Source organism: Clarias gariepinus, chromosome 11, assembly GCF_024256425.1.
Source record: "Clarias gariepinus isolate MV-2021 ecotype Netherlands chromosome 11, CGAR_prim_01v2, whole genome shotgun sequence".
Taxonomy (NCBI): Eukaryota; Metazoa; Chordata; class Actinopteri; order Siluriformes; family Clariidae; genus Clarias; species Clarias gariepinus.
This window is the reverse complement of record NC_071110.1, coordinates 1,553,454-1,580,700: the sequence shown is the minus strand read 5'-3', so window position 1 is coordinate 1,580,700 and position 27,247 is coordinate 1,553,454. Positions and strand designations below refer to the sequence as shown.

Sequence of the window (27,247 nt, the reverse complement as noted above, 5' to 3'; positions counted from 1 at the left end):
CAACAATCCGTATTTAGTACAAAGTCCTTTATTATTCAGAACCTGCTGGATCCGGCTGGACATCGGGTCAGAAAGTACTCTGGTGAGATCGGTTGATAATTCTCTAGATGTTTTTGTGCAGAGGTGGACAGTAAGTTAAAGACCTGCCATATATTTGTTCCATCCATACACTTAACCAGCTAATTATAATTCTTGTAATTCTTTAGCCAGATAGGCTTGAACTAATTGGTGACATCACCCGTTTTGTGTACCAAGGGCGTTATCATACATGACACATGCTGTCTGAATACTTTTGGACACCACTGTATCGAAGTCCTGATCTACATGTATATGAGGGCGGGTCAAAAGTGATCCGTCCTCGGGTTGTATTAAAACTTGAATCTCTCATTTCAGCCTAAAACATTTTTTAGTTGTTGGTCCTTCGGCTGTTCCCAGTATGAGGTCGCCACAGTGAAGGGAATAAACACAAAAGCTTGTTGATGGTCGGATGGACAAAGTGTATTGAAAAGCAAGAAAATCATTTCGGAAAAAATGGTGTATTTGTTTTTTCTGAAAGTGAATAAAAATAAATCCAGAGTGCAGATAATTTTTGACTCAGCCTTGTGCATGCATGTAATTTTGTAGCCCTTGTTTGTTGAAAAACACGAATCGTTGCGGTCATTACGACTTAATGCGACAATTTTCTGGAGAACCTTCACATGGTAAGAAACAAACACACAGCTGATCTTTAGAACATCTCCGAATTTCATAACAGTATAAGTTTATTACTTTAACTCACCTTGGAGCTACGTTTATTTAACAATTTCTTGATCTGTACAATGTTCTGATCCCTCCCCCCTTAACCCCTCCCCCCTCCCCCCTCCCAGTACATGATCGTTCTCACTCACTTGGTGTACATTCACAGTATTATAATAATAATAATAATCATCATCATCCAAAAAGTAATGTTTTACATATTTGCCTAAAATGTTACATTAGCCAACAACTGTTCAAACATGCAACATCCTCGGCTAGTCCTTCTTTATTAGCCGCTGGGACAAACTCGCCGCTTCACGCCGAGAGTCTATGAGCGTAATCTCTGTACTTGGCATCTACGTCCTGATTTCGCTAAGTGTCTGTGGTTTCCGCGTCAACAACAGGACGGTTACGTCAATTTAAGTCAAGTTTACGCCCACTAGCATAAAATACTACTTTTTATTCCACAATAAATTAGCTAACAACATTTGCTAAGCTAGCCAGTGCTTGCTAAATCTAGCAACAGGCTAACATTAGCAAGCTAATGCGCAACTATGTTTAATGTTTCAGTTTAGCCATGGACTAGCTAGGCACATTTTTTTAGCTAGCATATTAGGCAGATATGCAAGTCAGAACATTTAGATACCCACGTGCTGCAGTGCATTGTGGGACATCTGGATATTTTAAGAAATTGTTTATATACAATGTGTTAGTAAATAACTAATATCATAATACACAACTATTGTGTACGTCATTTAAACAAACTGGTTTAGCATGAGGCAAACAAAAACAAACTTGCTAACCAATTCTTAAAAAAAAAAAGTCAAAAGTTAGCTAATTAATGTTAGCGCACAGGCATTATTGTTGTACGAAATGAAAAATGTAATACAAAGCCAGCAAAGATTTGGCTAAATATTAGAGAATTTGTTGAAAATTTGCAGTAAATGTTAGGCTAACTGTTACACCTTGCAACGTTAGCTTTGAATTAACTGTGTAATTTTAACTACGAGACAGTTTTGCGAAAATTACATAAACTATTGTAAAATTGACTCAAATAAACAAATTTTGATGAAATTAAGAAAGCTGAGACGTTACCTACGCTGTTGACTTTTAGCGAAATCAGGACATGAGTAGCGCTATGCAGCATGTTTTTATGTTGTAATAAGAAAATTGTGTGTGTTAAGAACAAGGAGGCGGAGCCTGTAGTGGTAAATATGCTTGTGTAAAGCAGTGGCATGTTTATCACGATATTCAACATTGTTACCGTGGAAACATTAAACTCTGAGTGTTTTTTTCCATTCAGGAAGAGGCGGTGTAGGTGGGCGGGGCTTAATCCCTTGTCCTTCTTCGTTTGGTTAAAGCCTGCGGGTTTTGCCGGAGTAAAAGCGTCCCGGGTGCGGGAGCGGAACAGGAAGTGGAAGCCGTGTTCACAGTGGTTAACGAAGTCCGGGTGAGCTAGCGTGGGTGCGCGAAGGTCGCTAACACCAGTCGGCGATGTAGTCGAAGTCAGCGAACATCTCCTGCTCGTCCCGGCTGAGTGGGCGTGGCTCTCGGGGCGGGGTTAAGATTGGTGCCTCCGACGTGAACTCGACGTCGAAATTGCTGACATCGCTCGCTCCGTGGATCATCGGCGCGAACGGCGGCTTCACTTTCTTCGCCAGCAGTCCGCTCCAGTCGATGTTCTGGAGGAGGAAGAACGAGTGTCAGGGCTGAGCTGCACTTTTCTGTTCCCTTTCTATTTTTTTCTTTTTCTCATTCCCTTCATTCTTCACCTTCTCTCAGTTTTCCTCCTCATTCCTTATTTCTTTATATCATATTTCTTCCTTTCTCTCGTTCCTATTCCTTTTCTCCAATCCCTTCTTCCTTCTGGTTCCTTTCTTTCTCTCTCTTCACTTTCTTTTGTCCTTTATTTCAATTTTTATTTCTAAAAAGTTATTATATTCTAAAAAGTAAAAAAAGTGATGAGAGGTCCACTTTCCTTCTCTTCCTTTCATTCTGTTCTCTTATTCTGTTCGTTCTGTTTCATCACTTTACTTCCTGTTCTGTTCTTTCTTTCTACCTTTTCATTTCACTTTCTTCTTTTTAATTCTGTTTGTTTCCTTACTGCAGCGAAAGTGTAAGTGAAAAGTATGGAAAGTGTGTGTGTGTGTGTGTGTGTGTGTGTGTGTGTGTAAGGGTCACTGTGACCTGGCCAAGGTCACTCATCCTTCACTCCTTCACGCAGGAGAAATTTCCCTCCATTTGCGTTCGCGTGTCTGATCTAATTTACACACAAGATCTTAATTCAAATGTGGCTGGAATCTATGAGGAGCATGCACAAGAAGAAAATACACACACACACACACACACACACAGACTCGGTGTTAATGATATTTACGCACCCGGAAGAACAGATGCTTCTTGACCTCCTCCGCGTCGCGCTCTCCTCCCCCCAGACGCCGCTCAGGATTCCTCCTCAGCAACTGCGCGACATGTCTGGAGTTAGTTAGAGCTAGTCACGCTAATGTGCTAAAGTGTAAAAGCTAGCGGGTCTGAAGGACGGGGTAACGCCCACAGCACTCACCCTCCTCATGATGGAGATGGCCTCGGTGGAGAGGAACCTCGGGTAGCGCACCTCGTCGTTCACGATGCTGTCGAACACCTCCTCTTCGTCATCACCGGGAAACGGAGACTGCGAGAAAACGCCACACTGTCACTCACCCTCTGTTTATACAACCTCGCCAATATTCTTATTAAAAATAGCCGCTGTGCAACGTTATTGAATTTAAATATTATAAGAAGCCAGTTTGAAAACCCAGAAAACTAAAGTTTAGTCTTCAGCTCTTCAATAAGCGTCTCACTGTAATGGACATAGGTGATTGTTGAACCTTTTTTCTGACTGTGTTCCAATACTTATGGCCCTTGAGATAAGAATCTCAGAAAACGGTTAACGTTAATTAATTTTTCAGCTGATGGTTGACTTTTTGAATTTTCTCGGTCGGCATATTGAGGATGTTTGTGCGGCCAGCAGGAGCTTTAATATAAGCAAAGTGAGAATAATTTTTGACTTAACCTCGTATAAGCTTTTATTTGCTAATAATAATTATTCCTCACATCATCCTTTCTGATTGTTTTATTAGACAGTGCAGTATGTTGTGTGTGTGTAAAGCCTGACCTCGCCAACCAGCATCTCGAAGATAAGTACGCCAAGTCCCCACCAGTCTACAGCGCGGGTGTACGACGTCTCCGTGAGCACCTCGGGGGCCAGAAACTCCGGTGTACCGCAGAAAGTACTCGTCCGATCCTGGAATCCCATTCCTCACACACACACACACACACACACACACACACACACATATATGTATATAGTTGCTGTTGACTAGCTAGCTCAGGTTGAACCTCAAATAACCAAAAGCAGGATTTCTCTCACCTTCTTTACAGAGCCCGAAGTCTGCGATCTTCACGTAGCCCTCGATGTCCAGCAGTAAGTTATCCAGCTTTAGATCTCTGCAGGTTACAATTCACTAGCATCAGTTCCACGATCACAATCTCAACAGGAAGTAAAAACATTAATCAGAAATAAGTGTGTGTGTGTGTGTGTGGTGCGTGAATGGGCTAAAAGGCTACCTGTACACAATCTTGTGCTCGTGTAAAAACTGCAAGCCCAGGACGACGCACGCCGCATAAAACCTGCGAGAGGAAAGCAGAAACAAAAAAACTGAAGGCGTTTCTTTTAAACATTGCATTGAAGTTTCAAAGTTAGAATGTACTACAGCTTTTAATGTGACGCATTATCCTTATCGGTACAAGCTAGCATCTCAAATGCAAATGAGCTCCACACCCCTTTGCCGGAGTGCATTTTTCTAGCCAAACACGATTGTGTTTGGGGTTTAGTGTCCTGGACACGATCCCATGTAACCGCGCCCTTACTTTAAGCCGCTGAGTAACCCAACCGTGGATACCCAACCCGTGATTAGGCAAATCTTTAGGTCTTACATGGCGCGCGGTTCTGAGAAGACATCAGCGTGGATGTGCATCATGAGGTCTCCCCCTGCGGCGTACTCCATCACAAAGCACACGTGCTCTTTGGTCTGGAAGCAGGCAAACAGGTTGACGAGGAACGGGTGCCGAACACTGTTCACCGTCTCAAAGATCCTCTTCTCACACATCAGGCTGAAAAACACACTGAACTTCAGAACCACGGTTAAACACAAACCTTCATCTGACAATCAGGAAAATAATGTGTTTATCCCGTACCTGTCGACTTCATCACGTGCCACAATGTCGCCTTTCTTTAGAGCCTTGATGGCGAACATTTCTCCTGTGATGCTGTACTCAGCTAATAAAACCTGCGGAATGAGACACAGCTGAGTGAGAGAGGCTTCGTAAACTACTCACATAAAAATAAATAAATGGAAAAAATTATGTGAGAAGGTGTAAGAAATCAGGTAGTAGAATTTGAAAGAACCATTTTTCATGGTGAATAAAATGAAGCATGTAGACCGAAAACAGAAGCGGACCCATTACTGAACCTTGGGGTACACCTCGAGAAACTGGTACAGGGTGAGATTAAAGTGCTGATGCTTCAGTGTGAATGTAATTTAAGTGAGAGTCTGAATTAATCTGAAAGAATTAACAGATAGGTCACAGAAGCACATAAATATATTTTAGAAAAAGAAGGAAAGAGAAAGAAGTATCAGATAGAGATAGGAAATAAAGAGTGTGTAGAAAAGGAAGAAACACGTGTCAGAAAGAAAGAAAGATATCAGAAAAATACACATGAACAGGGGGGAAACGAACAAACAAAAAACAAAGAACAAACCAATACACCAAAAGCAGGAACGTGTGTATGAAACAAAGCAGGCACGAACAGACAGAAAGTAAATGAAAACAACAAAAAAGAGAAAAAACAGACAAAAAATTAATGTGTTGATGAAAGAAAAGAAGAACACTGAGCAGCAGGACACCAAGGAAGAACACCAAGGGGTAGAATCTTAATGAAGACAGCACTGAGGAAGAGAACTATTAGGAGAACACACTGGGGAAGAATCCCCATGAGGAGAAACCTGAGGGGGAGATCTTTAAGGATCAAGGACACAGTGAGAGATGCAGAAGGGCAGAACATCACAGAAAAAAACAGGAGAGAACCTCAAGAAGGAGAACATTGAGGGAAAGAACGCAGAGATGGAGAAACTTTGTGGGGGAGTAAACCAAGGAGGAGAACAAAAAGAAGGAGAACACTGAGGGGGGCTTGGAGTGGAGGGAACAGAAGGAGAACACACAGGATAAGACACCTGAAGAGGAGTACACTGAGGTGGAGAACCAGAGTGGGAGGAACTTTAAAGAGAAGAACTCTCAAGAGAAGTTTCTTAAGGAGATGAAAACAAAAGTGAAGGGGAGATTCCTGAAGAGAACAATGAGAGGGAGAACACAGTGAGAGAACCTCCAGAAGAAGAATCCATCAGGTTCTGGTTAAGCGCATCGTACAGTGTGCAATTTGTAGACGTACCTTTCCGAAGTGTCCGCGTCCCAACACTGCGATACATTTAAAGTTTCTGAGACTGAAGTGGAACTGCTCCTCCTCTTCATCCTCGTCTTCCTCATCCCTAAAGATCACCACGTATATAAAGACAAAAAATATCATTAATAAACAGACAAGGAGACCGACAAACAGATCTGCAGTTATTATTCCTAAGGTCAGGTGATGTAACCGCGAGCGTGTCACCTGATCTCTCTACGCTTCCGTTCCGCGAGCAGCTCGAGCCGCGGCATTCCCACACCCAGCTCCTCCCCGTGGGTGTGTTTACGCTCCAACGTTCCCACCACGCTGTTCCTGCTGTTCAGGAAGTCGAAGGATCTCAGTGCCTCCTGTGAACACACACACACACACACGAGATGTGAGCTCCTGCTTCCTGCAGACGTGATTGGTTGAGTGCAGGTTAAGGCCCTGACTCTGATTGGTCAGCAGGTGATGTTGAGTAAGTAGCTCCTCCTCCTCCTCACCTGCTCCTGCTCCGCCTGCAGCTTTTCCTGCTCTACAGCGCCTCGTCCTCGCGCCACAGAGCGCCGCTTGGAGCCGCACGCCGCGTCCTTATCGAAGTCCAGCTTAGTCACCGCCGTGTCCCTGCGCAGAGTGGATCACACACACACACACACACGCCGAGTTGTTAATGACACAACCTTAACAAAAACACTCTCTTATAATGACCATGATTGTGTATGTGTGTGTGTCAGTGGCGGCTGCTAGCTTTTGAAACAGGGGAAGCTCATATTAGTCCTTCATTATAAAATTCATTATGTTCTTTGCACTTTTCATGCCTTTTGTATGCCCTGTCAAAGTTACCCAGATCCCCAAAACCCAGGTTTGACCAAACACATCCCATTCCCTCAGAAGGTTTCATCAGAAGGCCAACAGTACATTTTCTTTGTCGTAGCACTTCCAGTCAGCCAGTTCACCTTCTCATACCAGGAGAGCTGAAAAGACCTGTTATTTTTTCCTGATTTTTGCACCAGATCCATCTTGAGCATCGGTCTGCCCTGTCGTTTAATTCTGAGTCTCTCCTCGTAAGGAAGACTACGAAATGGTTTTGCCAAAAGCAGGTCAACAATATTAGCCTCGTCTGCGTCTGCCATTATGCACAGCTTGCTAGCTGGCTAGTTTCCCCTTCCACGAGCTACTTTAATTATATGAACGAACTAACTTTATGATGCTGAAACAAGGAGCAAAGTCAAGAACGCTATAATAAGTTTTTTTTATTTATTATTATTTAAAGAATTGAATGAATTGTACAAACAAAAATGGTTTAAAACACCAGTAAACAATACAGAGTGCAGCAGTTCGTCGTACCACTTCACCTGCAAATCCGCATGGGACTGAACGCGAATCTCTGTAGCGCTTTTTGTTGGATTTTTCCAATTTTCTCCCCTAATTTAGTCGTAGCCAATTCCTCTCCGTCACTAGGGGGCTCCACATACTACTACCACTCAGCCAGGAGGGCCAAAGACTATCACGTGTTTCCTCCAAACCGCGTGACGTCAGCCGACTGCATCTTTTCGAACTGCTCGCTCTCGCACCATTAGGGGCGGAGTAACACACTCGGAGGAAAGCGCTAGCCGCTCCTTCCGCGTGCGTGAGCTCACAGACGCCCCGGATTGGCTGTAGAGCCGTGATTAATGTGGGAGCGCGAGTACCTCTCATCCCTCCCCCCTGAGAGAGCTCGGCCAATCAGCTCTTTAGACCTCCGGCTGTGAGAGGTTACAGCATCACCTGGGGATCGAACCAGCGATCTCCGGATGATAGGGCGAGCACTTTACCACTGCGCCTCAGGAGGACTCGGAGGCCCTACGCTGATGTATACTTAAGACATGCTGTCAATCAAAAAAGGGTTCCGCCCTTTAAACAGCTCCTCCAATCATCATGCAGCAGCCCAGCGTCCTGGCCCGCCCACTCACTCCCTGGAAGTGACGATTTTGGTGCATTTATCTAATTACCGTCCAGCTTTTCTGCAGTGAAGAAGCTCCTCTGTGCTGCCCATAGAGCTCCAGTGAAGCTGGGCTTCAGGAGGGTTTAACGCGCTGTGCTGCACGGAAATGTGTGACAAGAAACTCGCCTCGAACAATCTACATGAAGCTGGTCATGAAGTTAAACGCGTTCTAGCGCACTTTTATTAAAACCAATATAAATACGACAAGTGCATATATGAGCATTTATTTTCTGACATAGTAGAGGAGGCGGAGCTTCCCTTGTAGTCTTAGAGCAGCCGCCACTGGTGTGTGTGTCTGGTAGGGGTGTGTGTGTGTGTGTGTGTGTGTGTGTGTGTGCCTAATAGAGGTGTGTGTGTGTGTTTGTATCTCTGGTAGAGGTGTGTGAGAATGTGTGTGAGTGTGTATGTGTGTGTGTGTACCTGGTGTGTGTGTGTGTGCGTGTGTGTGCGTGTGTTTGTGGGTGTGTACCTGGTGTGTGTGTGTGTACCTGGAAGGTGTGTGTGTGCGAGTATGTAAATGTGTGTGTGTGTGTGTGTGTGTGTGTGTATATATACCTTGTAGGGGTGTGTGTGTGTGGATGAACCCTGCGTATGTGTTCCGTCCCGTGCTCCACGCTGCTCTGAGGACTGAGTGAGTTGCTGATGGAGGGAATCGCTTTGCGCAGTCGCCCCCATGTGGCCATGTTCATGTTCATCTGTGGAGCCCTGACGAATGTCTTCCCTACACACACACACACACACACACAGGATTATGTCAGGCTTGTAGATTATATTAGGGTCAAAAGTAAAAATAAAAGTCAAATAGTAGCAGCACAGATACTAAAGCTGGATGTGAGAAAGTGTGTGTGTATGTGTGTGTGTGTGTGTGTGTGTGTGTGTGTGTGAGGTCAGGGTCACATCCGCTCGTTCTGTTACAGTCTGTAAGAGTGGTCACATGACTCTGCACCTTGCTGCTTAGAGAAGATCTTCTTCTGCCGTCTCAGTTTGGTTCTCCTCTCGATCACGGGGTTAAAGAAGGTCACCTGTAAAACACACCGCGATCAGTGAACACGCCTTCACACCGCGGCGCCGTGTACCGCCGTGCCGGATTCTGATCGGTGGTGTTTTGGTAAGCGTGTTTGTCTGGTCACCTCGGCGAACAGCGTCCCCTGCGGCTCCAGGTACAGACACATCCCGTGACGCTGGTTATCCAGGAAGTCCTCCAGCCTGAGGAATTTCACCGCGCAGAGGGAACGCCAGTCTCGCCAGTACACCGAGATCTCCAGCTCACGCGACTGCGGGAACACACACGTGAGTCTCATCACTCCCTGAGTCTGGGGTCACGCCGTCCGCTCCAAGGTCAGACAGACGATTCATTAACAATTTATAAAATGTAAAAAATATTGATAATGACTAGTAAATAAAATTAGACTGTGATAAGTGAAAGTGGGAGTGAGACATTTAGGAGTGTGTGTGGCCCTGATGATGATGATGATGATGATGATGATTTACCCGATCGAGCTCGAGTGTGAACTTCTGATCCCACGACTGATTACTGACGGGTTTCCAGCTCGTCTGTCCCACTACTGTGTTATCAAGCTTCAACACGGCGCTGATCTCATCTGTTCAACACACACACACACACACACACAGACAATACATATTATTACCCTATTATATATTATTACATTATAAACATATGCATATTATTACGTATACCGCTGTGTCGGTTTGATTTGTCTCGCGATTAAATAAGTATCATGATGTAATAAACATCCAGATAATTTTTTTTCTTCCTGTGTGGTCGGACGCTGCGCCGCCTGCCAGAGTATGAATTGTTTAAAGTGCCACCTGTAGGATCAAAGAGGAACTGCAGCATTTTACCACCTCGAATACAAACTTGTATAATGTAAATAATAATTTCAATTTTCAAATAAATTAATTCTTAATAAAATCTATTTTGCAGCCAGTGAATTGCCGCACGAGAGATTGACACGTACCTGAAACGATGTACGTGAGATTATTGATACATTAATAAACAGAGCGGGATGCGCGGTGTGCTGTTACAGGATAGTATCATAGGCATCATGGGAACGCAGAGTCACTGTGACCACCATGAGAACTACAACCTGAAGTCTTTTTACTCCTCTTACACCACGGCACTAGATAACAACTTATTTTACGCAATTTACAACACTGTCAGAGCTTCTGACCGATCAGAGAGCAGAACCAGGCTTCCTGTGTGTGTGTGTGTGTGTGTGTGTGTGTGTGTGTGTGTGGTGAGGGACATGTAGCCACTAAACTGGACAGCTCGTCGGTTTTGGAGAGGCTGCGGCTGCGACTGTGGCGGCTCATGAAGGACGAGCGCGTGTCACTCGGGCTCCAGCTGGGCAGAGACGCCGTCACGGCCTTCGAGCGGCCTGGAACGTTCTCCAGAAGATCCTGACAACCCATCAGCCGAACATCTAACGTTCCTGCAGGGGGAAAATTATCACGACAGGTCAGATTCATCATCACCTTCATCATCACCATCATCATTATCGTTACCCTTCCTGTCAACACCATCACCATCACCATCGTAACCACCATCACCATCACACTCATCCACATCATCCACATCATCCTCATCATGTAAACAGATTTTTAAAGAGTGTCTTATAGTTACCGTGGTGACGTTTCTATTTTGTTCTAATTTATGGAAGGAGTCTCCAGTGTCAGTACTTTGCTCCAGTTAGAGATAACGCTGTAACTTTACATTTTCTGACATTTTAAGTAAGTGAGAACAGGATCAATAAAACAATATAGCAAAATGTCACTCCAGATGATTAGCAACAAGGCTAACGTAGCTTACCCCCACCTACTGGACTGGAGTGTCGGGAAACAAAAGGTTATGGCTTTGTACGAGACGCGACGTTTAAACAGTGAACAACACAATGACACAGTGACCTTTAGTACTTATTAATACTTTATAACCAAAGGGCAACAAAGTACACGAATCCCGTCCTGGAGTCAAAGTAGAGATTTCCCAGGACAAATGTTACTCAAGTAAAAGTAAAAGTCATCATGAAGGTGTGTGTTCCTGCCTCATATACTACACACCACTGTGGTTAGGGAACGCAGCAGCGTGCAGAAATGTACCGAAGTAAAAGTACAGATATTTGTGGTACTGAGTTAAAGTAAAAACACCCTCTAATAAATCTACTCAAGTAAAGATACGCGACATACGTACAGAAAGAAAGTAAATGAGTCGGGGTTCATCCTGTACGGCGTGCCAGTCCATCACACACACACACACACACACACACACACACACACAACCCGAGGCGGGACTCGAATGAATCACATCTCTACTAATAGACGGTGTGATGTTGTGTAACGTGGGTTGTTGATTCTTTAAACATCACATCTCAGACAAAACCAAAGTGCAATCCTGCACTCCAGTCCTGTCCAGTAGGAGGCAGTATTCCATCAACGTTCCACAATTTCAAGAGAGTAAAGGATCATTGATGATCTTGCAACGGATGACTATTTTGCAGAAGACGAAAGAAGTTTGTGTTTAAAGAAATGAATTTTAAAAGTGTGATTTAGAATCAATACCTGATCTATTACAATACCAATAACTATTCAATGCACTGTTACACCGCGCGGCTCTACACAATAAGCCCTGCTGCAAGGACGATGTTAGGCCCCGCCCTCTACTCCAGCACAGCTCCTTAAGATTTCACACTGCAGCGTTGTGTGACCTTGTCCACATGTCCATGTTTATAGATACCAGGGTGAACGAGGACATTCCTGGTGGTAGAACAACTCCTTCTTGTGTGTGTGTTGGTGTGTGTGTGTGTGTGTGTGTGTGTGTGTGTGTGTGTGTGTGCGCGCTCACCGGTGAGAGCGGCGGGTTTGGCCAGCGTGCCGTAGGGCGACTGCGTGTGTGTGGACACGAGGCTGTGTCTCGGGCTCAGAGCGGCCGAGCTCATGAACACCAGCTCCTCCATGATCACGCTGCTCTTGGGGTGCTGCGGCGGGAGCTCGCTCAGACGCTGCTCTAACGAGAGCTTCAACAGGTCCAACTTCTGACTGGACTCGTTAAAGCGAGCCTGAGCCTGTGTCACACACACACACACACACACACACACACACACACACAATTAAATGGCACATCAAATCATGTCTTGTATCTTATTCTCCTTTATTACAAAACAAACAAACAAACAAACAAACAAGGTGAGCCAGTAAGTAAGTAATGAAGAAGAGAAAAAATAAGTCAAATGAATAAATAGTGCAATAAATAAGGAAACAGGAAAATTAATAATGAATAGTTGTAACAAAAACTATTTAATAAGTGAATAAATGTTTAATTTACATCATAATTAATACGTCAATTAATGAGAAAAAACACAAATAATCTTATACAAATAAAGCACGCTACAAAGAAACACACAAAAGAGTTTATGTGCGTGCAGCCCAGAGATACACACTCTATTTAATTCTTTTTCTTCTCCAAAAAGTGGAAAAAATGCAAACCTTCTTTTTTCTGTTAAGAGTTGAATATAATGAATATTTTTAAGAATTGGACAGAAAAAATATTTCAATTCAGTGATGCAATTTAAATGTAAAAAATAATGCTCCATGATCCTGCAGGTGGCGCTCTCTAAACTGCTTATGTGTGGTGGGAGCGAATTATCGGCCAAGTCTGTTTAGAATTCTAACAAAATAAAAAAAAAAAGTGTGAAAATGAATCACAGAGTTTATAAAATAGTTACACTTGGTGTGACTCAACACTGACTATTTAAAAAAACTGAGTAACAGAAAGTTGGTTGTATTCAGAGTCGGGTTACACACGTGTGTACGGTAGAGTTAAAGTGTTGATACACACTGAAGAGAGAGAGAGAGAGAGAGAGAGAGAGAGAACAGAGTCAAAGTGACCTCACATTTCTCCAAATACAAAAGGTTTAAACTGTAGAACTGTTGGTGTGTGTGTGTGTGTGTGTGTGTGTGTGTGTGTGTGTGTGTGTGTGTGAGATATCCATGCCTCTGAGTGAGTCTTCTTCTCAGCCAGTTTGCCTGAGCCGAGCAGCTTCATGACGTTCTTGGCCCCCTCGGCGACGGCGTGCTCGATGCGAGCGTGATGACAGAGTTCCTCCACCCGCAGGTCCAGAGGGCTGATTATAGGCTTCTCTGTAAATATATACATACATTTATACATTTAACAAAAAACACAATACGTGAAATTTGCTGAAGCATTGTAACAGAAAATTTAAATATACAGCAGTACTTTGGCAAACGAGTTTGAGGGTGAAATGTCGTATTGTGAAACACAGTGTCTCATAGGAAATAATGTAAATGCAGATAATCCGTTCCAGCCTCCCAAAAATATTACCAATATTACCAATTCCCAACACTATCATCATATTCTTGCATATAAAAACAATCACGACATTTAGTAAAGACGTGTAAATGAAATAGAATATAAAATAATTAGACATTAAACCTCACTTAACATTAGTTCATGATTCCTCTCGGCACCGACTGCTTTAAAAAACAAACTGAACGCGGCTCCCGTTTCTTCTTGCTACCGTCCTTGCTAACATTCTTGGTGCTACGTCTTCACTTAATCTTACACAAAATACGATAAACTTCGCCGGCGTTCAGTTCGACTCGGTTCAGTCGCTCGTAAGCTCTTGCAAAATTTACTGAGAACAGGGCATGCCTTTTTTCTTTATTCTTTTCTTCCTCTGCACTTTATTGCATTCCAGGCGTGAGAAGATCAAGTGAAACGCACGATGATGTTTTGGTACTGAATTTGAACCGAGATGTTTTTCTAGGCTTATACAGACACGTCTGATCTGCTGGCGTTAGACGCAGTGACGTTACCGATGAGGTCGTGTGTGTCGAAGCTGAGCTCGTGACTCTGGTTGGCTTTAAGAATCTGCATCCTGATGAACTCGATCTTCATCTTACTGTCCTGAAGCATCTGCTGTGCAGCGGCCAGGAGCTTCCGGTCCTACACACACACACACACACACACACACACACACACTCATGTATATGAATACAAAGTAAAAAGCGTATACTGAAGTATAATTACAAGATTTTTAAGTGTCAAATGCTTTTATTGACAACTACATTAAGTTTATACAAAGAGTCAGTATTCACAGTGTTGATCTTCTTCTTCAAGACCTCTGTAGTTCACCCTGACTTGCTGTCAATCACCTTCTGTTCCACACCCTGACTGATGGAGCCCATTCTTACATAACGTTAATGTTTCTGTGTGTTTTTGTTTGTCCTCCCGCCTCTTGAGGATCGATCACAAGTTCTCAATGGGATTACGATCTGTGGAGTTTCCTGGACATGGACCCAAATTTTTCCATGTTTTCTTCCCTGAGACACTTAGTTATGACTTTTGCTTCATGGTAAGGAGCTCCATCATACTGATAAAGCCATTGTTCATCACCAAACTGTTCTTGGATGGTTAGGAGAAGTTGCTCTCGGAGGATTTTTTTGTTCCGTTCTTTAGTCATGGCCTTAGTGGCCTGGTGTTCTTAGTCGAAATCGTGAGTGAGCGCCCTCCCCTGGCTGAGAAGCGACACCACACATGGATGGTCTCAGGACGCTTTACTGTAAGCGTGACACAGGACTGATGGTGACGCTCACCTTCATACATTTCAGGGAGCCGCCTCTCTCCAGGAAAAAACACATGAGTGACAGATGTAGACGTAAGAGGTAGCAGGACTGGACTAATGAGGGTGAAGACATAAAGTGTTTATATAAACTTAATGTAATTATCAATCAAAGACTTCGACTCTTGTAATTATACTTCAGTAGACCAGAGTAACATCTGACACACAGATCTAAACAAGGAAAAAACTGTTGGCCCCCGCTGTACGGTGTGTGTGTGTGTGTGTGTGTGTGTGTGTGTGTGTGCGCGTACACCAGCATGATGAGTCACAAATACATCAGGTTTATCATTAAGCAGAAGACAACACACTGTACCAGAGCAAACACACACACACACACACACACACCACCCGCCCGAGGAGGAGTGAACTCCATTCCACCCAGATTCCTCAGGCTATGTGTGTGTGTGTGTGTGTGTGAAAAGCTTCTGTTTATCAGTAACTTCCTGTGTGACATCATGCTCTATTGGAGTCAGTGTTATTATCGCAGGTGATGTAACTGCACACTGCTGTATCCCACTGAGTCAGGAGTCTCTCCCGCGCTGATCCGGAGCGTTCCCATCGGAATTCCCGTCTCCGTGACCATCAGACCCATCACTGCTCTTTCTCTTTCCCTCCCTCTGTGTGTGTGTGTGTGTGTGTGTGGGTGTGTTACATGGAACGGGGCGGGCGATTCCAGAGAATCCCGTCTCCCTGCAGAGACTCGGAGCGAGGGGATCGGATCAGATGGGACGAGTGACGCAGCGCGTCGTCTGTTCATAACACTCCTGTAAATCTCCCGTCTCTCTCATCAATAATAAACCGCACGCTGCTGCAGGACGCACGCGCGCTCGCGGGAAAAAAATCAACCCGGACGCTAATGAGGACGCAGCAGGACGCTTCACATCCATCTGCTGCTCCGGACATCCGTCTGTCTTCCTGTCCCGGCTCCCTTCCGCTCGCTATCTCTCCACGCTTCCTTTTTCAGGGCTCTGAGTTTTTCTTTCTTTCTTTCTTTCTTTCTTTCTTTCTTTCATTCATTCATTCATTTTGTTTTCTTTCTGTCTTACTCTCATTTTTTCACCTTTCTCTTTCTATCTTTCTTTTCCATCTCATTCATTCTGCTTTTCTTTCTCTCTCTCTCTCTGCTTTTATTCCTTCTTTCCATCTTTCCTTCTTTTATTCCATCCTCTTTTCTGGCTCTTGCACTCTTTTCATCTTTTATTCCTTCGTTCTTTCTGTCTCACCCTCATTCTTCACCTTTTTCTTCTTGCATTCTCAATCTTTCTTTTACATTCTTTCATCCATCCGTCCTTCTCTCTGTCCAGAGTGTGTTTGATTCCCTTGGTACTATAGCTGTATACGTGTGTGTGTGTGTGTGTGTGTGTGTGTGTACCTTAGACGAGCCGTTAGAGTACATCTGGATCATGTTCTCCGCTCCCTGTTTCACTTTCAGCTCGATGTGGATCTGCTTCTTCAGCGCCGCCAGTCGGCTCTCGCTGTTCGGCGTGTCGGGGGTCAGAGGGCATTCTGGGAAAAAAAACACAAAAAACGTGAGGATCAGAAGCTCAGAGACGAGAACCTGCCTGAGAGTTCAGCAAGTAGAGATAAACGGATAAAGGTTTGGTTGGTAAAGTGCTAGTCTAAAAGAGAACCGGTGCATGCTGGGAAGTATATGGTCATGTGTATATATGTCAGGTGTCGCCATGGCAACGCGGGTTTGTGATGAATTTGGGGTCTGGTAACAATTTGGCACCAATCATCACTTTGATACGTAGTTTATATGTTTGAGTCAATGCCAGGGATTCTAATTCTGTAAACACACACACACACACACACACACACACACACACACCTGTTAGCAGCGAGTCTGAAGGTAACGTGAGCTGGAGAAGCTCAGTGTTTTGCTTCACTGCCTCTGGGCACAACAGGTTGATGAACCTGACAAACCGTAAGACAAAAGCGTAAACTATCGTAACGGCAAATCCGCGGCACTGACAGGTGACCTTAGCCATTCATGTTCAGACTGGAATTGCATGCGATGCAGTCAACACACACACACACACACGGAGGAAACCTGTTCGACTTCTTCTGCAGCACCTCCAAGACTCATCTCTCACAAAAGCAATTAAAGCGACACAACAACAGCCACAATCACGTCGTCTTTTCTTCCCCAGCGGCCGTTCCGGACCAACGGACTAAAACCTCGCGCGCACTAACAACCTCGCCTCGCCTCGACCCACGCTGCGCCAAGACACACACTGTGTGACACTGTAGTAGCCTTATGTCGACTCTAACTGCACACGCACAGTGTTTTATTCCTCTTACACCCCCCATACACACACATATACACACACACACACAGCAGACAGAGTCGGGGGAGGGGCCCGTCTGATATGAGGTCACATTAGGGGGGTCTATCTAATTGTTCTGTTCACCAGCCTGGCTTTATTCACCCAATACAGACAAACTAGATAGATGGATGGAAAGAATAGACAGATATATAGATGGACAAAGATTAAGATAGAGGGACAGACAGACAGATAAACAGACAGTTAGACAGACAGACAGACTGATTCCTGTTTTATATGATTACTGCCTGATGCTTTACATTATGGTCTGGTTTTTGTGTCCGGATGGGGTTTAATGCTGCGTATTTATCATTCCTAAACTCAGACACAGACCTGTCTGTCCCTCTTCTGTCTGTCCCTCTTCTGTTCGTCCCTCTTCTGTTCGTCCCTCTCCACGCCTCCCCATAACAGAGTCCAATCAGGACCTTTATATATGAAGAAGGTTGTGTGGAGCGGTGAAACGTCACCACGTCGCCCCATGCCGTGGAGTGTTTAGGTGGCGATGCGGTGAGCAGATTGGAGGCGTGGCAATGCTCGCATCCTCACGTCAATCACACAAGCTCGTGCAAGCTACACGAGCTGCTAAAATGGCAGAGAGCTTCAGGGGAGGTCGTCTAGCCGCTGACCGTAATGACTCTAATTGCTGTTGCAGTAATCGCCGTTTTCCTCCAGCCAGCCCCGAAGGTCATAAGGTCATGAGGCTGTAGGAGAGCCGCACTTCAATAGGCCGACTGTACGCTGCGTGATCACGAGCAGAACGTGAGCTGTGTCAGTCGAGACCATTTCTATAACATAAAATCTGCACATTTAAAGGGAGACGTTTGAGCGTCAGTGATTTATGGCTTCACCAGAGTCGAGCAGACGTTTCAGAAACACAGACCCTGTTTTTCTTGTTCTTCCAAAGAAGCAAAAGAAACACTTGCTGCTTCTCTAATATCTAAACGCACGCCTAAATGCACGTTAATCAAATAAGCGTTCAGCATTTAACTTTTACATTTCTGTTACTGTAAAGAAAAAAAACAATATAAGGATGAAAACCGACACAGGATGTAGACGCTCCGGGTTCGTCAGACGCTCAGATCCACTGATTTTAAAGAAGAACGGTTCAGCAGTGAAGTAAAAATCCAGACTCATGAATACTCCTTTCAGCGCCGCGCTTGCGAAACCTCCTCCACGCTTTTGTGTCTCAGATTAAAAAGCTACTCGACGTCCTTGGCCTCGATGAAAAGCTCCTTTATAATGGTGTTATCACCATTGTGTCGAGCGAGAGCAGAAACCCAGCGCGCTGAGACCTTACCTAACAGCAGCTCTTCTGGATCCTTGACCACGATGTGAGCGTTGAGTTCCTGCAGCTCCTGGTGAAGCTCCTCCACCTTCTTGTTGCTCTTCTTCAGCATGGTGTCCACGTACGCCAGCCTCTTCTTGTCGGTGGTGACGCGCCGCAGGTTCTCCGCTCCCTCTTTGATCTTCAGCTCTTTTCGGATCTCGCGCTTGATCTGCTCGCGGATCTCGTCCAGCTTCTGCTGCACCATGGTGTCGGACAGGTCCAGGTGATGACCCAGGCCCAGCCGATCTGACACCATGTGACCCTGCAGACGAGAAACGTGGGACGAGAAGAAAAATGTCTGAGAGGAATTCAACATGACAGCTACACGTGTGCAATACGTAGCAGAAGAAGAAGAAGAGGAAGTGTCACATATACATCAAAGCAACGTGAAATAATACTTCATAAAACAGTTACTGTTAAAACACTAAACACTGATTCAAACAATTTTCAGATTTAACATTAAACTCAAATTTGTATTTGGGATGTACACCAGCACGTCATACAGTGAGAGGTTTATACAACCGCACACTGACTTAACCATCGAAAACTGGAAATTAAGTTATGATAAATAAAATAAAATGCATTTCAGGAGGGTCAAATCACTGGGACACATCAAGCAAAGAAAACATCTAAGGAGATCTGCAATTACTAAACCTGGGTTAAGAACACTTTAACACATTATTAAAGCCTGGAAGGATAGCGCGGAGCCGTGATCAGGGAAAAAATCCTAATAAAAGCTCACTTAAACACCTGGTGAAGTCGCAGAGATATAAAAAATAAATCAACAGTCGAAACCAGTCGAGTTCTGTTTAATAGTGAAAGTAAGAGCATTCCCACACACACACACACACACACACACACACACACACACACACACAGCGTGATGAGAACTCACAGGATCGGGACTAAACAGCCGTGTGTTATTGAGACTCATCAGAATAAAAGTCTTCTGAGTCCAGACTGAGCCTATCCCAGAGTGATGGGCGTGTCAGGGTGAGAAGGGAAGGACATGAAGCGATGCTCCCATCATGCATAGTGTCCACTGTACAAGCCTCTGGAGACAGTGTTATGATCTGGTGTTGATCAGTTACTCAGGTCTAGACTCAGTAACGTTATGGGGCAATAAAATGAAGTCAGCTGACCACCTGAATGTACTGAACCACCAGGTCATCACATCTATGGAGGGTTTCATCTTCACTGATGGCACGGACATACTGTACTCAGGACTCAGTGTGTGTGTGAGTGTGTGTGTGAGAGCGGCTCTGGCACGTGGAATCACTATATATGTTTGCTGTAATCAAAGCTAAAGGTGACTGAATGAAAGCTTTTTTCAGCCAGCCAGGGTATAAAAATATATAAATTACTCATAAACATGACGTGTAAACTTTGAAAAGTATCAAGAAACGAATGTATAATAATAATAATAATAATAATAATATTAAACCTTAAAGCTCTGATACTGGAGACTCCTTCCACACACGTTACATAAACATTTCCCGACTTATCACTTCTTCATTTCCTCATCTGTTGATGTGAATGACTGGTTGCTCTGGGAATTAGAAGGTATGAGAACGAAAGCAGTGAAAAGCCCAGCTCCTCTTCTTCTCATGAAAACCCCTGAGTTTAGCTTCTCTAACAAACACAGAAAAGCCCCTTTGTCTATTATCACCTTCAGCAGGATGAGTCACAGGATTACACGCTTATAGTCACCTCTCACACACACACACACACACACATACACACACACAGAGGAAAAGTCTGGATGTGGGAAAAGTTTAATCTGGAAACTCTAATGATGTTATATTGAAAGTGTAACACATTACTATCTGTAGGTTTAACACGACACGCTTCTGTAATATTACGTGTGTTTTCATAACAAAACACAAACTCTCCTCTTTATCTGCGAACACACGACTCCACCGCTTCTGGTTTCACTCCGCACACGTTCCCAATCCTATATCACACACGACTAGACACTGTCTAGACGAACACCACTACACCACACACCTCTCTCTGTCTCTCTCCGGAGTGTGGCTAAGTGCTACGCTACACGCGGTCATGCTAGCTTCCATGCTAACTTTCCTTTTTTACTTCAAAACACTAAACCGTGATCAGTGTACAAGATTTTATACAAAATCCATTCTCTAAAATAGTCTGGAAGTTTTGGAAAACAATGATGTATGGAAATCCTTTTCTTCCTGAAGATCGCGTAATAAAGACAGAGTCTTTCTGCAGAGGAGACAGAGGTCTCGTGGAGTGCAGGGGGCGCTACTGAAGGCCTTTTTTGACTCTGTGGTGGCCTCAGCCATCATCTATGGAGTGGTCTTCTGGTGCAGCAGCATCTCTACTGCAGACAGGAAGAGACTGGACGAGCTGATAAGGAAGGCGGGATCAGTCCTGGGGATTCCCCTGGACACTGTACAGGAGGGTAGGGAAGCTGTGATCATCACTGGAGAACGACTCTCACCCCCCGTATACAACCGGTTCAGAGCATCTGCTGCTATTAGACAGTCAGAGCGGCTCCCAGTGAGCCAGTCTCCAAACTGCACAGCGTTATTACTGTTATAATACCTCGAACTTTATAGTCACAATAGTTACAATATCTTGAATAAAGTAACAATATCTTACAGTATAATTAGAATATCTTACATTTTTGTGAAACGGTGCAATAAAACCATTTTAAACTATGCAATACTATATCACCTACTGCAATTTGTTTAAAAGTGTAACTATTGCATTATTTATCTTAATAATCTGTAATTATACACTGTAATGTCCCTACTTATACATTTGCATATTTTTTATGCTGCTGTAACAAAGAAATTCCCCTCTGTGGGACAAATCAGGGTATATCTCATTTTATCTCATTTTATCTCATCTTTTCTTAATGTTTTTCTTTTTGTTTGTTTTTTATTGTACAACTTGAGTGTCTATAAACGCTTTAATTACTAAATCAGAATCTGCAAATCCAAAGCGGATATACAGCGGTACCGCGGCACACGAGTTTAATCCGTTCCAGAGGCGAGTTCTTAAGGTGAAATTTAGTATAGATGATCCGTTCTAGTCTCCCAAAAATATTACCAATTTCCAACTTTATAAGCATATATTTGCATATAAAACCAATCAAAACATTTAGAAAAGACAGACATTCTTAGTAGATGAAGTACAATATGTAATAAATAGACATTAAACCTCATTTAACATTAATTCATCAATCCTCTCTCGGCACCGGCTACTTTAAAAACCAAACTGAGGCTCCCTTTTCTTCTTTCCCTCGTCCTTACTAACATTCTTGGGACCCGTGGTGCCGTGTCTTCACTAAATCTTGCACAACATGCAAAAAGCACCCACAAAAAATACGCTTAGCTCGACTTTCCACAAAAGGCAACTTAGCGGGCGTTCAGTCGGTCGTTTGTATGCCGAGGCAAATTTCTTGCAAAATCTGAGTTCGCAAGGTGGGCCAAAGTACCACTGTGTAATGTACAATAGTGTGCAAAAGTATTGGGACATATACTCATATGATCATCTGTAGCTTTTTAAAAAAAAAATTTTTAAGTTCTATAAGAAAACAGCTGAAAAGCCTTGACGCAACTCTCCTACACACTTCGGTTCTCACTTCTGTTTCTGCGGTATTCAGTCTGGATTACGGTTTCTTCATGACGTCTCTCTGTTACATTTCACTTCTTTTTGGAACGTGTTCCCGCCTGGCACCGAGCGTTCCCAGGATACACTCCGCATCCAGTGTGACCTTGACCAGGTCGAAGCGAAGGTTTACTGAAGATGAATCATGATGTCTGGAAACCTAATGTTTCTTTCTGCTGATACGGTAAACCAGAAGACGCTAAAAAAACAACAAAGACCAAAATGCACAGTAGTGTGTAAAAGTCTTGACCCTTCTCTTTATTTTATTTCTTCCTATTTTACTTCCAAAGCTCCAGAATTTCTTCCTGAAGGACATTTTCAGGTCAGTCCCTGGACCTGAGCGGTTTCAGAGGAGTGTTTGTGTTTGTTAAGCCACACAGTGACCTGTGAATCATTCAAGCATAAAAACATCCAACTTAAGGCCTGAAACAGGTGCAGATGATGACAGATGATCAGGCCGGTGATTAGTATCCTGAGTGGAACAGATGAGAGGGCAAATGAGGTCACTGCTGAGGTTGTTCCATAAACATCCTGTTTTAAAATGAGATCCTTAGGCACATTGCAGCCATATATTCCCATGAATTTAATTACATTTAATAAAAAGGAATGAGGGAGGGAGTCAAGACTTTTGCACAGTACTGTATTTATAAAAAAAAGACGCTACACTTTTGCAAGAGAAAATTTGTATGAATGACTTCACAAGGACTAACTCCGCCCCTCTAACACTGTTCTGATTGGATCCTGGTAAAGTAAGGGGCAGGGTTTGTGCTTATGACGTCATTTAAATAATTTTACTCTTGCAAAAGTTTATTATCTTTTTAAATAGCGTTAATGTTACATAACTGCCACAAGCACGCTTCACTGTTGGGATGTTTTGTGTGTTTTGCTCCGAGGAGAGCCTCGCCATGCCTACTCTGCCACGAAGCCCAGACCAGTGCAGGGCTGCAGTGAGGGTTGTCCTTCTGGTACTTTGTCCCATCTTCACAAAGGATCTGTGGAGCTCAGTCAGAGTGATCTCTAACGATGCCTCGTCTTTGTCACCTCTCCAGTTGGTCAGTTTGGCCAGGCGACCAGCTCTAAGAGCCCTGATACAGTACACATTGTCACACGTGAGGTATTCTATAGAGATCAAATCATGTCCGATCAAACTTACCCCCAGGGCAAAGTGTTTGCGTGAAGGGTCGAAATACTTAGGTAGATGTGATATTTAATTTTTTTTATATATATATAAATTTACAAACATTTTCAAACTTCTGTAATTACTTTATGGGGTACTGTGTGTATGATTAAGAAGAAAAAGATTAATTTAAGTAACTGTAATATCAAGCTGCGGCATAACACCAATTAAAAACATGAAGGGTGTAAATACTTTCCGAATGCACTGTGTATATATATATATATATATATATATATAAATTAAACTCACTGTTTTCTAATCACGGCCATATAAAAACATCTCTTTTGACAAATCAGTCCTAGTCACAAAACATCGCATTTTCCCCTAAATACCAAATTGTGGACAAAAGAACTCGACTAATCCATGCCATAAATACAGCAGCAGCAGTTTATCTTTAATGCAACACTGTAACAAGATCATAAACGGTGATAACAGGGAATAACGCGCTCCTGTTAGCACGTGCCCACGGTGATTACTGAGATTATGAAGCTCTGACAGATCGTGCACGTGTACACACACAACACTCATCCAGCACACATCTGTACACATAAACACGAGATTAGCAAAATCCTAAAAGGAAGAAGCAGTAAAGAGCAGGAAGGAAGGAAGGAGACAGAGATAAAACAGAGAAAGTGATTCAGCGCCATCGGTCTCAGTTTCTCAGGCAATTTGTTCTTCATGTTAATTATCACAAGTGATTCTTTAGCAAGTGAAAATATTTTTTATATCTGATTAAGTTATTATCTAAGATGTTTTACTGTATAAGAGTATTATAAATTAGAGATTATTTAGCCTGTTTTTTTATGCTTTTAAACATTTATATTTTTAGCACATCAAGCTAACTGGACAATAAACAAAGCTAAAGGTTTTAATATGAGCAGAAATGATCACGTAATGCTAAAGTGATGTGTTCGATGATCATTTATCTTCTACCTGGAAATGGGAATCATGGCTCACATGTAAAAAAAATTAAAGTACATATCTATAACTTAAGGTCAGTGTTTGGGGATGTAACTAATTACATTACACAATTACTGTCATTAAAAAGTAACCAGTTACATTACAGCGTTACTTTCTGCTAAAAGTAACTAGTTCGAGTAATTTTCCACTGCAAACAATGAAAACTCCTTTGTGATTCCCCATGCATGTTGTTTTAGTCAAGACCTTTATAATTATTCTACCATCATCACTCAGTGAAGTTTGGCCCATAATCTGTTAACTAGTAATACCCCTATCTCACCTACTGATACCCCTATCTCACCTACTAATACCCCTATCTCACCTACTGATACCCCTAACTCATCTACATGGTTTCGCGCGGTGGCCGTAAGTTCAGTTCATCATGATTCACCGCGAGTTTTGGCCTGTGATTAGATTTTCATCTTTCCGCGCGTCGGTCCTCGTATAGTCAAACCGCACAGGTGAGATAGGGGTATAACAGCAGAAATAACAGAGGGGGCGGGTTATCGGGGGCGGGGCTTATAGAACGACTTTCACACACACACTAACGGATTGGGAATCACTGCTGTCTGGCTCACAGATTACATAAATTGTCTGAATGACGAATTACATTTTTTTTAAAAATACCCAAGTAACTGAGACATTAAATGGCGACCTAACACGTTAAGATTACTCATAGCATCAAAAAAGTAATCTGAGTACTCTAACGCGTTACTTTGTAGCGTGTTACACCCAACACTGCTTAAGGTCTAAATGCTAGTTAAAGCTATACCGCATGCAGCTCCATGTACCAAGACAAAACACCCACAGATATAACTCACTCCTGGTGCGAGAAGAACCGGTGCAGTCTGATACCTTTACCTTTGATAACTTTACTTTAATCTTCTGTATATTCATCGTGTATAAATATCAGCTGACCTGATATTTAAGATCAGACAACCTGATCCGATTCCAGAGCAGCATTTTAATCGGTTGTACGGAAGAGCTGATGTTCAGTGTGTTACTGCTATTTCTCAGACACTGACAGAAACTCAAACTTCAACAGGAACAGAAACAGAAGCATTAACACATTTAACAGGAACAGTACAGATACAGTGTAATGTCTGCGGGAAAGAAAAAACAACAACAACATAAAAACAACAAAAACATTCTGAAGGTTCGAATAATTTCCATGTAAACTGACTAAAAGTCTGAACAGAACCAGGACTAAGTTTAAAAGCAAGTGAGTGAGTTACAAAGTTGTTAAGACACAGATTTGGAACACGAAGGTGTTAAGCCGACGGGATACGAATGCAGCTGCATATTATGGGTTATATATTTATGATTTGTTACTGTTTCCATAGTAACAACATATTCAGGGAGATTTGACACAGATGTATTTAAAAAAAAAACTTGAACAATGAAAATTTCTTATCTGTAAGGGAAAGTGTATTTAACATTAGTGGAAGGAGTCTCCAGTGTTAGAGTTTTGAATCAGTTAGAGGTAAATATGTAACTTTTTCAGAAGACAGGAGTTCTCAGGAACATGAAAAAGTGACATTTTTTTGTATTAAAGTTCTTTAAAAAATAGATAAAAGAGAGAGCGAGAGATAATATAGGATGGTGAGTCCATAATAAGATTTACTTAGAAATAATGATATAAATATAATTGTTCATATTTAGTTTATGTTATATGGACAATTTGTTATTTTCCATCCAGTTTCTGTCCGTGTCTTTAAGAAAAGTATTGAAGCAGTGTCTGGTTGGACTCCAAAGCAACAGGAAACATGGCAAGAACATCACACACACACACACACACACACACACACACACACACACATGCTGTTGCTAAACCGGGTCATTATAATTATATTCATCTATGGGACACAATTTGAATTATTTCTAAAATTATTATTATAATGATTCGATATGTATACTTTGGACATTTATTTCATGACACACATTACTGTACCTTAAAAACATTATTTAAGATAATGTTCTGTTCGTCCACAAGAGCCCCTGATGAACCTGTAGTGCTGTACTAAATAAAACTCGACACATCTGATCTGGGACCAGTACAGCATTACTAACCAGTGTCTAAACCAGTACTGGTAATCAGTATCATATTGCTGCTACACTCACACTTAGACACACACACACACACACACACACACTGGTTATACACTGTTAGAGGAACAGAAACAGAAAGATTAAGAGTTAAACAGGAACAATATAAACAGTTTAATGTCCAGTGGAAAGCAGAAAAATAACACAAAAACAACACAAAGGCTGTGAGTCAGTGTGAGCGCGCGCGCCGTGTTTACTCAAAGTCTAAACAGAACCAGAACTTCAAAGCGGGGAAAAGTAACGGCTCGAGCGCGCGACAATGTAACACTTCAGAGCGCGAGCTTTCTCTAAAGATGAAAAGATTAAAAACTTTTTGTTTAAACCGCAACAAACATCTGTAACATCTGTAACTCTGAGTTCGGGGGAGTTTGTGTCACTTATAGCGCGTAACGGAGCGAAGAACCATCGCGCGCGCGCGCACACACACACACACACACACACACACACACTGTAGAGGAATGAGGAGTGTACACTCTAAACAATTCCAAAACAACACAATCAGAGTAATAAACTGTTTGTAAACAAAATGCACAACTTCTCCTACCTGCATGGGATCCGCGGCCATCTTGGCCCTCACACTCCAACACACACTCCAACACACACTCCAAAACTGTGCAGAGAGGGGAGAGGAGGTGAGAGGGGCAAAAAAACACCACCAACACCCTGTTCAAACTCCCAGCGCGCGCGCACACACACACACACACACACACACACACTAGCCTATACTGTGTAATAAAAGCAGTCCGAGGCCCGGGTGTAAACACTGTCCCATTGCGCAAGACTCAGACTCCTCCAATGAGAGGGTTCTTCTGGAGAGGAACGTGTAGAACCCGCACGCACGCACACACACACAC

General features: G+C 43.1%; 2 protein-coding genes across 2 annotated transcripts in view; one reads left to right on the top strand and one right to left on the bottom strand.

Annotated features, from left to right (window-relative positions):
• Positions 1-27,247, top strand: part of fam110b (family with sequence similarity 110 member B) — a 170,423-nt gene that overhangs the window by 19,413 nt on the left and 123,763 nt on the right. The window lies entirely within an intron of this gene.
• On the bottom strand, positions 843-27,247 carry pkn2a (protein kinase N2a). The gene is made up of 22 exons (XM_053506769.1): positions 26,938-27,247; positions 18,479-18,770; positions 16,227-16,360; positions 14,049-14,178; positions 13,207-13,352; positions 12,058-12,277; positions 10,481-10,651; positions 9,690-9,799; positions 9,329-9,472; positions 9,145-9,220; positions 8,754-8,919; positions 6,718-6,838; positions 6,440-6,582; positions 6,224-6,320; positions 4,972-5,063; positions 4,711-4,887; positions 4,342-4,404; positions 4,145-4,221; positions 3,890-4,032; positions 3,299-3,406; positions 3,117-3,197; positions 843-2,417 (listed from the first exon to the last, which is right to left on the bottom strand). Exons 1-22 carry the CDS (start codon positions 26,956-26,958, stop codon positions 2,214-2,216), a joined length of 2,916 nt encoding a protein of 971 aa, XP_053362744.1. The 5' UTR covers positions 26,959-27,247; the 3' UTR covers positions 843-2,213.